This window comes from Anastrepha obliqua, chromosome 4 (genome assembly GCF_027943255.1).
Source record: "Anastrepha obliqua isolate idAnaObli1 chromosome 4, idAnaObli1_1.0, whole genome shotgun sequence".
Taxonomy (NCBI): Eukaryota; Metazoa; Arthropoda; class Insecta; order Diptera; family Tephritidae; genus Anastrepha; species Anastrepha obliqua.
Window position 1 is genome coordinate 56,666,067 of NC_072895.1, and position 13,412 is coordinate 56,679,478.

At 35.6% G+C, this 13,412-nt stretch overlaps 1 protein-coding gene across 1 annotated transcript; it reads left to right on the plus strand.

The window, feature by feature from the left end:
• Positions 1-6,975: 6,975 nt before the first annotated feature.
• LOC129244168 (putative gustatory receptor 59f) lies at positions 6,976-13,394 on the plus strand. The gene is made up of 4 exons (XM_054881782.1): positions 6,976-7,983; positions 13,009-13,071; positions 13,135-13,224; positions 13,290-13,394. The coding sequence occupies exons 1-4, from the start codon at positions 6,976-6,978 to the stop codon at positions 13,392-13,394; spliced, it is 1,266 nt and encodes a 421-aa protein (XP_054737757.1).
• The last annotated feature ends 18 nt before the right edge of the window (positions 13,395-13,412 follow it).

Here is a 13,412-nt window from a genome sequence, read left to right on the forward strand (position 1 = left end):
TATATCAATTGGTATATTCCCACCTCTCCTTAATATTAAACACAATATCTACGCAAGCATCCTACAATATTCCTCAACCATATTATCCACAACAAAGCACTCCGCCTCACAATACGATCAAAGGGCCTCACCTGCTCAATTTGATTGGAATACGTAACAACCTTCTCAACAGTATCCTACATTCTTTCAACCGCCAGCTCAACCATGGCCTTCTCAACCTTACTCTCAGGTCGTCAAATACATTCACACTCCATCGCCAAATTGCTCCTAAACCATTACCGAAACCGGAAGCCATGAACGTTGATCACCCCAAAGCCATCTAAGGCAATTAATTGCATGAATAGACCAATACCAGTTAAACCAGCTGAGAAGAGACCATCCAACACTTATCATCAAATACAATACAATTTATCAAAGGAACTTTCATATTGAAAGCGAATCGGAACAACAGGAAGTCCAGCAACAAGGATGTGAGCAAGAATGGATACCTACAATAGATGAATATGAGACGGCATGGAATTATGAATATGATCCGCAGTTGTCTCAAGAATATGGCATTGATATTAGGACCGAGCGTATGACATTGCAACAGAAGCAGGGCATAAATTATTTGAGAAGAAAGTATTCCAAATTATTTTCGAAAAATGTATCAGCCATTTTCCATGATGCTCTTGAAGACATACTTATGTATCACATAGGAAAAATCTGTTATATCTCTATAGAGGACATAATAGTGCTTGAGAAAGACGTACGTAGGCGTTTGGAGAACTTAGAAACTATTTTCCGAACACTCGAAAACGCTCGAATGAAAGTACAATTGGATAAGTGTGAGTTTTTTAAGAATGAAGTAGAATTCGTAGGTGTCGTAATATCATGCAATGGTACAATGCTATGAAGACAAATCCCAATCAAGTAACAGCCATCTAATATTTGCCTTATACAAGAATTGGATTATCAGGTTACTATCGACGATAGTAACGGCGACCGCCGTAGCCGAATGGGTTTGTGCGTGAGTACCATTCAGAATTCAGAGAGAACGTTGGTTCGAACCTCGGTGAATTACCAAAATTAAGAAAACGTTTTTTCTAATAGCGGTCGCCGCTCGGCAGGCAATGGCAAACCTCCGAGTGTATTTCTGCCATGAAAAAGCTCCTCATAAAAAATATTTGCCGTTCGGACTCAGGTTGAAACTGTAGGTTCCTCCATTTGTGGAACAACATCAAGACTCACACCACAAATATGAGGAGGAGCTCGGCCAAACACCCACAAAGAGTGTAAGCGCCAATTATATATACATATACTATATATCGACGATGTTTACGATACTGCGCTAAATTAGCAAGACCACTGACTTCACTTCTTAGAAGAGCTTCAAAAACTAGCTCCAATAAAAAGCTAATAACGCTGCATAATAACGCCAAACAAGCCATTCCCCAAATTTAAACTTTATTAATATCTGAAGAAATTATACTCACATACCCAGATTTCAAAAAAGAATTCCATCTGACCACCGACGCATCAAACTGTGCTCTATATGCTGCTTTAAGCAATGAAAATCATAACGTAAAAATGGAAATATATAAATAATATAAATATTTTAGAGGAGTATAAATGAAATGAAATCTGATATAAACCTGGTAAAACTAACATCGGTTCAGATGCTTTTTTAAGCCCACCCAAACCTGAAGTAAAATAAGTTCTACTCATATCCTCATACCTACTCAGAAGCTCTAATAAATGTATTTAAGGACCAATTATTTCTACTAATTGGAAATAAACACAGCTACACTTTTGAACTCCCTTTCCCCTCAGTTATTACAGACATACTATAACCAAAACTGACCACACCACCTAGGACTTAATTGGCATTTTTAAACAACGTTTAGACCCACCTCTTGTTAATGGACTCTACAGAACAGAAACTACATTTCAGAAACGTTAAAGTCCGCTTTATAAGAAGAAATAATTTAAGAGAGCATCAACGAGCCCGTAGAAATAGCCGCGAAAATAAACTCAAATTATATAAAAATTCAAATTCCCTAGCATGTACTCCCAAATAGAGAAAAAGGTCAAACAGTGATCAACTTGCCTTCAGCAAAAATATGATAAACATCCCCTGAAGCCAGAAATCCAAGGCATTCCGATTCTACAAAACTCTGGAGAATTCGTCCATATATGTAGACATTTACTCCACAGAAAAAAGGTTTATTCTCACTTCCATCCCCAACAACTGAGCGCATAAAGGGTCCAGTAAGTGAACTAAAGATTACATTTGGAATTCCTAAACTTGTTGTAATTAACAATGAGAAATCAGTGAACTCCGCTCAATTTCATCGCTATTAAAGGATCAAATGAATATCGAACTATAGGTTAGGTTTGGCAGCCGCATCGCACATAGAGACTGCGATGCCACTTAGACCACGAAATGGGTCAGTTGTGAACCGCAAGGGCTGGCCCTTTCCATATTGAACCATCCGAGCAGCTTTTCACAAAGCATAAAAGGTTGTTGATACCTAAATCTATGTTCATTAAGATTTAGGATCTTAGATATCGGTTCCTGCTTCTGTCTAGAGCCGAGCATATGCATAAAAGGCTTTGAATTGTTTCCAACTCCTCCTCATTCCTGCAGTTACTACAGAAATCATGCATGTAAGCGCCTAATCTCCTTGCATGATTTCCTATGAGACAATGTCGAGGGTCCCTACTAAGATCCTAATTTGAAGTCTACTCAATTTTATAATATTCTTGGACAGACGTAAATTTAGCCTTGGCCATATTTGCCTAGCAATTTTGCAGGTATTGACACTGATCCATCTTTGATTTACATAACTGATTAGTGCATCCTAATAAGAAGCTTACAAGTTGCGAGAGGTACCCCTGATTACTTATGTTTGGCATACAGGTACCTTCTCTTGCAAGTTGGTCAGCCCTACAGTTCCCTGGTATATCTCTGTGGCCTGGAACTCAGCATAAGATGATACGATATTGTTTGGCCATCTCATTAAGAGGTTGGCGACAATGTAAGACACTCCTTGATGCTATTTGGAATGCGTCCAGGGCCCGTATGGCAGCTTGGCTGTCTGATTATTTCCGCTACAGTGATCCGGTAGTTTAAAGGATTCACTGATAGAAATCTCTTCGCAATATAACCCTGATCTACACCTATATGGATAGCGTGGTTTTTATGACGCCACATATTGCTTATTCCGCTGATCTCGGCACCTTCTTTCTGCTGCATAGCACACCACCAGACAATATTCCCATATAGAAGAATGGGTCTGACGGCAGCAGTATAGAGCCAATGAGCAACCTTAGGTTTAATTCACCAGGTCTTACCTATAGCTCTCTTGCAGACATAAAAAGCTAGGTTCACTTTCCTAACTCTTTCTAAGATGTTTGACTTCCAAGTCAATTTCCTATCTATTTTTAGTCCTACGTACTTGGTTTCTTCCGAAATTACAAGAGCTTCCCTTGAGCATAATTGGACTTAGCTAATGGATTCTGTGTGAACAATATGAGTTCTTTCACGCTTTTCTGCCCACCTAGAAAGTATATCTAGAGCATTTTGTATTAGGTATCTTAATGTAGATACAAATTTACCAAAGACAGCAATAACAACATCATCGGCGTAAGCTATCACCTTACAACCCACCGATTCCAGTATTAACAGAAGTTTTTTTACAACTATATATATACATATATAATTAGCGCGTACACCCTTTTAGGGTGTTTGGCCGAGCTCCTCCTCCTATTTGTGTTGTGCGTCTTGATGCTGTTCCACAAATGGAGGGACATACAGTTTCAAACCGACTCCGAACGGCAGATATTTTTATGAGGAGCTTTTTCATGGCAGAAATACACTCGGAGGTTTGCCATTGCCTGCCGAGGGGCGACCGCTATTGTGTTTTTCTTAATTTAATTCTATTAAATTAAATTAATTTGAATATAATTAAAATCAACCAAATTTTGATATAATTAAATTTGATTTGAAAATAGTTAGTGTAATCTTTAGCTAATAGGAAAATCGTATAAAAATGTCATAGGCGTTCGATCTTTAGGTAATAGGAAAAATCCTTATAAGTGACATAGGTCAACAATATATATTTAAAATTTAGTTAAATAACTAGAGGTCTATAATTACAAGTTTTTTACAGATCTTTGCCTCCATAGCTTACGCAGAAATCCAAATCCCAAATCCCCAAATTCATATAATAGACACGAAATTGTATGACGACTTAGCGAAAGAACTTGAAAATACAATCGCACAAAATATCCAAATCAACCATCCACTACATCCTTTCTTCAATTACGAAATAATCCAAATTCGCGCACTCCTTTCAAAACTAACCCCTAGAATTAAAAATAAGTGTTCATTAAATATTATAGGCACAGGGCGGAAGTGGATTGCATGTAACCCAGACCACCATGACTTAGAAGTAGTTAATAAAAATATTGGAAATTTACTACAAAATAACGATAGACAAGTAATAATAACCAAAAAATGTTTAGATAAAATTAATGAAGCAAGTAACAAAATAAATGAAAAACTTAAAAGTTTAAAAGATAACGAAAAGGTAAAATTTGAATTAGGTCTTAAAATTAAGTATAAATTACAATTAATTAAAGAAGAGCTCATTAATATTGAATACGCCTTACATTGGTCAAAATTAAATATTGTTTAATTCATTTATATTGTCAAATCTACAAATGAGCACAATTGAAAAAAAAATTATTAGAAAGGAAGAAATACCTTTTTATTAATATTGAAAAAGAATTAGAATTTACCGATATTAGAATAACCTCTTGTGAAACCATAAGACTCAAAAGTGTAGAAAGGAAAATAAAATTAATAAAAAGGATATTGAAAAAATACAGAAATGTAACGGACTACAAATTAATGTAGAGGATATAATAAAAAAACAATTTTATAATGAAAAAAAAAAAAAATTTCTGCATGCATAAAAATGAAATACAACCTCTGTTCCAGCTGTTTCACAAAAACCAAACCCGAAAACACCATTTGAAGAAATATTATCCTTGCTTATGATGAATACCTAATATGAATATGAGGTACTAAAATTCGAAGAAGCTGGAGACGATAAACAAGTTGATGTAACCTCCAATACAGCACTCACAATAATAGCTATAATACTACTCGCCCTTAAAATTTCCGAAAGAAGGAAGTTGAAGGACTTTCAAGGGAATTGCAATAAACCAAACGCCCTTGGTACTCCAGAATCTACGGAGATGTGAACAGGGACGTCCGCAATTGAGTAGGGAGGAGCCAACGCAATACTTCACACAACCCAACGAAAATATGACGTCAACATAAGACTCGACACGTACAACCAAAAGGGCGTAATTAAAGCAATACTTCACACAACCCAACCAAAATATGACGTCATCCTAACACTCCACACGTGCAACCAAAAAGTCATTGAGAAAATACCAGAGCAGAGATTGGCGTTCCCGTGGGAAACGCCTACTCAGCAAAGTACCGATCACGTTGCAAGCACACGAGCTTAGCTCTTAGACTTGGTATTAGAATTTAACTAATTTGTAAGTTCAGTTGTAAAATATCAAGCAAGCAATAAAGGCCGATCTCGCCCGGAACCACTAGTACCATTCTTGATATACAACCACCATGAAGAGAATACACAGTTGGCGCAATACACAACAGTTACTTTTGTACTTGGCAAATTTGGCATTGGATTATTCTTCGTTTATTTTATTTCTGTGCTGACGTCACGACCTGGGATGGCGCAATCTTGTATTCCGTTATTGTTGCAACTACATATGTAGGTGCGATGTTGTCGCGAACACTTCAAAGCCCGCGTCCTCCCAAGAACGATAGAATATAAAATTGCACCGATTGAAACGGAATAAAGAGCCCAATATAACCGTGACAAAATTGTAAATAAGCTGTTCAAGAGAAATAAGAGAGTGTCTAAGTAAAGAACGTTTTTAAACAAAAATTAAAAACAAGCCAAGAACGCGTATTGCTGATGTGTAGAAGAAACACGAACGAAAAGTGTGTTTTAGTAACCAAAGTCTAAATTATTGGATATAAGGAGAATAAAATAAATAAAATATAGCAGAAGTCAAAAAGAGAGCAAACAACGCTTTGACTACAACAGTGCACCAAACAAAGGCACAGGTTTGCCTTAATCGGAACTTTTATTCCATCTAGTTAACGAACATTTCATTCGGATACTTATACATATTTATCGAAATCAGTCAAAAAATCACTATGAATCCGCCAACAAACAGTGGAGTGTAAACAAAAACAAAAAAACAAACTTCAAAAGTGGGACGTCACATACTTTTTCCACAAAAACAATAACAAACACGGTCTTCGTATTACATGATCTCGATTCATGACAAAAACTCTAAACAAAAATCCGCAATTATCCGCAGTTCATATCCGATTATATCAAATTTACTGGGCGCCGAGCAGTGGAACCACGATATGCTCAACTTTCTTTATTCTTTCTAATTCCAATATAACGGTGATATTGAAGTCACCAAAATGCGGTTAATTTGCAAATAAAACGTGTGCCCAGTAAATAAAGCTCGATTTTGCCCAAAATTAGAGTACTTTATATAATATATTTACATATATGTACATATACATGGATATAACTTTCATGTATATACATATGTGCAAATATAGCATATATGTACCTATTTGTTAAAAAATACTGAGTGATAAGTGTGTGTGAGTATGCATTAATTAAAATCTATTAACTTTAAATCGAAATTGTGAGTACCCTAAATAGCTCGCAGACATGTGGGCATACATATACTTATATACATACACATATGTACGAATTTATGTAGATTTTCATGCTAAATACAAATTAGCTACTGGAAATCATTAATCAAAGAAAACAATTAATGAATGCATTTTGTGCTGCACCGTTAAAGACATAAAACTCCTGCTGTCAGTACTAGGATTCGACTGGTGTTTACAGAATGTTGTCTGCAATAGTACAAGGAAGCACTAAGACCAGAAAAAAGTCACAGAAGAGAACCCAGTTTTTTCTCCCTAGTGTGAAAAGTACCGTCAACGAAGTGGAAGTGTATCTATATCGTTCAGTATATAATTTTTTGTTACTCTCTGAGTTTTTTGCATGCCTGCCTTATGGCGTCCATCGACATTTACCGACCAGCAAGCTGAGCGATCATATTTTAAAGTTACTCCACGTCACCTGGTGCACTGTCATTTACGCCATTCTCGTTGTGAACATTTACAGCGAATACACGCTATCGAATATTGACTTGCCCACAGTGCAAAAGCCGCTATACTTTGCTGAATATATAGTTTATTTGGGACATGTACTCCAAATTATACTGGCCACTTATTGGGCTCATCACAAGTGCGCTCGCTTCTTGCGTACCATAGCAGAATTCGATCACAAATTAATTTCCTTCGGCAAACAGCCGCAATATCAACAACTGAGGCGCTTCATAAGAAGTCATCTGGGTTTGATAACGTTATATTTAATTTCAACTCTTATTGTCGACTACTTCTACAGCGATTGTAATATTCTGAACTATATTCGCAGTGTAATCGTTTATTTGTTGCCGAATCTCATAATATGTTGCTCGCTCGTACAATACTACACATTACTGTATGCCATCACGCAACGTGCAATTTGGCTTAACGAAATACTGCACAGTGAGCTTACGCAAAAGAAGGATCCAAGGGACTTACGTCAAAGGTTACAAAGCATTCGAATACTCTATTCGGCACTACAAGTATTTACAAAGGAGGTGAACAATTCGTTTGCGCTCTCACTGGTGTTGGTATATATTGGATCCGTCACGAACTTGTCGGTGAATGTTTTCTTGATTTACAAATACGTGGATGATACGAATAACTCAACATTTTCATGGATTATGTATTCGGTAATTTGGACGGCCATGCATATTTCCAAGATGTTTCTTATACTTTATTACAACTATGGTGTGCAGGGGCAGGTATGTTAACTCGAAATTTATCAGATTTATTTGAAACTTTAGCTCTTTTAAGCAACTTTATCTGAATTTTATAATTTCAATGCATTTTTCGGTGCAGTTGTATGAAAATAAAACTTGCATGTGTTTTGTTTTTGCAATCTGCAATTTTGCAACATTTCTCTCCTAATGTTTACAAACAAAACAACAACAAAAATTACTGATCACTTTCAAAGATGATAGAAACCAGGTTTGCTCGTTAGCTATGTTGAAAAAAAAATTTGAGGGGACCTTTGGATTCTACGCCATTCGTATTTCACTAAGCTAAAGCTAAATTCGCTCAGAGCCGAATAACGGTCTGCTAGATAGTACACCTCTAAAAATTTTTTCACCATGAATCACTTTAAACAAGCGCTAATCGGCTCTCCGCTGATTTCTGAGGTAATAAGGGAGATAAGAGCGGTTTGTTTATAACAAACGGCGGTAAAACCTGATTCTTAATTTAAACCAGAACTGGTCATTATATAGACACGCTTTGCTTTCACACTTGCATTTCCGTAATATATGAAGCAGTTATGCTGACGCTTATTACCTTGCTGTGATCGTGCTCAATCGAGAGACAAATTTTAAGCAATCAAGTCGCATCAACAGTAACAGTCTGACGGACGAATACTTACAAGGCCTTTCAAAATTTACTAGATATGAATATGAACTCAATATTGAAGGATTAATTAGTAATTACAAAATGCACACATTTCTTTTCTACTATTTAATTTGATTACAAATTTTGCATTAATAAATTTGTACTTACATACAAACTTACATACTTACATACAAACTTACATACTTACATACATAAATAAAAACCTATTTGCATTGAATTCAAAATGAGAAGATGAATGCCCGGTGCAAAGTTTCTTATTGAAATTGTACAACTTTAATTTTTAACATATATTTTAAAATAGTTTGGTTAAATCGAGCGCATTGCATTCTAATTTAGCTTTTTTGAATTAATTCTTAATAAAAATTTAATTAAAAAACTGGGATAACCTTTCATATGCGCCTTAAATATGTGAGTATAAAAATTTAGGGCAGTACGTTTTGTATTAATTTTTGTGACATTTTTAGTAATGTCATCAAAAGGAAAAAAGCTTTCTGAATATTTAAAAAACTGAGTATAATATATCACAAGGAGCATAAATCATTGCGAAAAATCGGTCGTTTGATAGATAGGAGTTTTGCTACAGTTATAATAAAAAGATTGTGAATAAATATAAAAGTGCGGGAAGAACCACAAATAAAGAGCGTTGTGGGCGTCCGCCGCTCTTAAGTCCCCGAGAAAAAAGCTAAGTCGTACGGAAAATCAGGACAAACCCCAAAATAAGTGCCCCAAATTGAAATATAAAATTGAAAATGAGACTGGAAAACAATTTAGCACCCAACTATTCGCCGGGCTTTGCATAATGCTGGTTATCATGGGCGCAGTGTTAGGAAAAGGCTCTTCGTGAGTAGTGTCAATCGGAGTAAACGGATTTCATTCGCAAAAGATCATGAAAAATATGACCAAACGTTTTGGAACCAAGTCATATTTTCTGATGAGTGTAAGTTCAGTATCTATGGATCTGATGGCCGTGAAAAAGTTTGAAGAAAAGTTAACGCGGAATTGGATCCAAACAATATGACCGGCACTGTGAAGCATGGAGGGGGCTCTGGCATGGTTTGGGGATGTATGGCTGCGAACGGTGTTGGAAACTTGGTATTTATCGAAAATATTATGGACCGATATGGTTACTTAAATATTTTGAAAAATATTTTAAAAGAAAGCTCTACGAAATTGGGCCTTGGAGGAACGTTTATCTTCCAGCAGGATAATAACCCCAAGCACACATCCAACATTGTACGAGAGTGGCTGTTATACAATGTGCGAAAACAGCTGAAAACACCGCCACAGTCCCCGGATTAGGTTGGTACATTTATAGGAGCATTTAAAGCGGCAAATACGTAAGCATCCGATTAGAAATAAGGAACAACTGAAAAACGTCCTTCAAGAGGAATGAAATAAAATACCACCAGCTGTAACTGAAAACTTAGTGAACTCAATGCCATCACGACTTAAAGCGATTGTATTGTCTAACGGTTATCCTACCAAATACTAGGACTTGATTTTAATTATGTTTTTGATTTCACAAACTAATAATATGATGAACTGTATACTTACTTTTGAGACATGAATTTTTATAAAGTTTAATATAAAAAAGAGGTTGTCTGCAAAGTCGATTTACTGACGATAGTTTAACGTGATAACGTCATAAGAAAATACTGATTGAATGGTTGCATTTTTCAAGAGAAAATTTTAATTTTATTTGTTTGATACATATTTTGTATGGATATAGAGAATGAGTTAACATTAACATAACATATACTTTAACATAACATAACATAACATAACATAACATAACATAACATAACATAACATAACACAACACAACACAACACAACACAACACAACACAACACAACACAACACAACACAACACAACACAACACAACACAACACAACACAACACAACGCAACACAACACAACACAACACAACACAACACAACACAACACAACACAACACAACACAACACAACACAACACAACACAACATAACGCAACACAACACAACACAACACAACACAACACAACACAACACAACATAACATAACATAACATAACAAATTACCCCGTATTAAAGCACTTATCAACAGCTTTCATTTGATACCCATATTGTACATACACAACCAAAGGTTACCCGGGTCCACGTTTTGACCTATATCTCGAGACCCTAGTCACGGAGCGGCATGAAAAATACTCTGTACTAAAGCATTCACCAACAGCTTTCATTTGATACCCATATTGTACATACACGTCCGAAGGTTACCCGGGTCCACGTTTTGACCTATATCTCGAGACCCTATCTACCAATAGGTATTCAAACTATACGGAAATCATCTTCAATACCTACTTAACAATGTGTGTAAGTTTGGTTTAATTCGGTTCAAAGACACGGCGGGTCCACATTTTGGCATATATTTCGAGACCCTAGTCATCAATAGGTATGAAAATTACCCCGTATTAAAGCACTTATCAACAGCTTTCATTTGATATCCATATTGTACAAACACATTCTAGGGTCCACGTTTTGGTCTCTATCTCGAGACCCTAGTCACGGAGCGGATGGAAATACTCTGAACTAAAGCATTCACCAACAGCTTCCATTGGATACCCATATTGTACATACACATCCGAAGGTTACCCGGGTCCACGTTTTGACCTATATCTCGAGACCCTATCTACCAATAGGTATCCAAACTATACGGAAACCATCTTCAATACCTCCTTAACAATGTGTGTAAGTTTGGTTTAATTCGGTGCAAAGACACGGCGGGTCCACGTTTTGGCATATATTTCCAGACCCTAGTCATCAATAGGTATGAAAATTACCCCGTATTAAAGCACTTATCAACAGCTTTCATTTGATACCCATATCGTACATACACATCCGAAGGTTACCCGGGTCCACGTTTTGACCTATATCTCGAGCCCTATTTCCAAAATAAAATATAATCCATGTTACTCGTGGATGATGTAGCTTTCGAATGGTGAAAGAATTTTTAAAATCGGTCCAGTAGTTTTTGAGCCTATTCATTACAAACAAACAAAGTTTTCCTCTTTATAATATTAGTATAGACAACATATCTTATAAGGTATATGGTAAATATTACCATACATTTTTTCCTTCATATATAATAAAAAAATAATAATAATAACATTAAAACAACAGGTATTATTAACAAACTTGGTTTTATTTTAAATTCTTCAAGTAAATCAAATTAATAATAATCAATAAGAAGGCATATGCAAATACAAATACGTGAATTTAAATATGTACATATGCGCATATACATACATATATACGCTCACTTAAGTAGGGGAGAGCAAGATGTCGAACGTTGCCGTTCGTTTGCTTTGTTTGCTTTGTCGTTCCTTCCGCGCTTTCGCTTGCAGTTCATTCAATGCAATGAGCAAGGTAACACTAATATGAGCAAGGTAACACTAAAGAGCAAGGTAACACTAATGAGCAAGGTAACTACATATGAGCAAGGTAACGACACATTTTTTCGTGCGTGCAGCCTGTTAAATCGAATTATAAGACGTTATCACATCAAAAAGCTATAATTTTGCTCCTTTTTAAAATATTGTCATTACTTGGATTAAATATGATTTTTGTATTTCATTCATGTAAATTAAACACAATTTTGTTATCACTTAGGTTGTTTGAAGAAATCGATTGGGGGAAAATTGAAAACGTATCCGGTGTATACTTACTTCTGTTACTAACTGTACATGATTATTACCGTCGGCACAGCTGATTTCTAGTAATAGCGATTAAGTTGAAAGAATAGCGAAAGGACAAGTTTTATAAGCCAACCTGCACCTTAGCTTAGAGAGATTGAGGTCTCATTGTATGAGAAAAGGGTAATAAATTATTGAGTTACGTTCCCACAACAGTCGATTTTACGTCCCTTCGCTATCACTTCAGCATCATTTTCTTAGCGTTTACGGGAAATTTTGCTACAACAACAGTTATTAAATTACGTGCTTGTAGGCACTCCAGAGATTATTTATTAATTTGAAAATCCATTATGTTCTTGCTGCAGCGAAGCAAGCTTAGTCTGATACATCAGAGGCGGACGGAAGCCAGTAATAAAGAGATTTAAGTTCTGTGAAGCTCAGAACAGACTATTCGTTTCGAAAATCTGGGGAGAATTGTAGAATTCAGTGGAGACTAATAAAAAAACGCAGAGTACAATTAATAACTATTTAATCAATCACAAACTTAAGCTCAATAGCTGAATGGTTTAACAATCATGAAGCTGTTCAGAGCCCTATTAAGCCCGGTTAAGGACTGCACATGAGTGGTAGGCTTAATATAAATTACAATAATTATATCCAAGGACACATTTTGACTTCCCATTATTTACATTTTACTAACTTATTTTTAGAAAAAACAAACAGCAATAATAATGAATGAAATAGAACTGCAAAACTCGGAAATGGAAGAAACTGTACGTTAGTTATGCTCAACTGGTATTCGTTAAATATTCTATAAATTTATTATTTATTTGCAGGTCACCCAATTTACATTGCAATTAATTATAAATACAAGAACTAATATTGTATGTGGAGTTGCAGAATTAAATATGAACTTTATTACATCAGTAAGACTAAAAGTAGTAATTAAATTTATATTTCTGATACAAACAACTTATTACAAAACTTTTAGTTACTTGTCACCATGTCCACCGTATTCATATTTCTTCTGCAGTATGATATCACCTATGAGGCGATTACACAAACACACAAATCAGGAAGTCCAAATCGGATTTAGCAAATGTATTAAGAAAAA

Excerpts from the sequence above, each read along its gene's own strand:
- LOC129244168 (XM_054881782.1), top strand. The coding sequence starts at position 6,976 with ATGTTGTCTGCAATAGTACAAGGAAGCACTAAGACCAGAAAAAAGTCA. Across the intron at positions 7,984-13,008 it reads ACTATGGTGTGCAGGGGCAG|AAAAAACAAACAGCAATAAT; the intron begins GTATGTTAACTC and ends ACTTATTTTTAG. Across the intron at positions 13,072-13,134 it reads ACTCGGAAATGGAAGAAACT|GTCACCCAATTTACATTGCA; the intron begins GTACGTTAGTTA and ends ATTTATTTGCAG.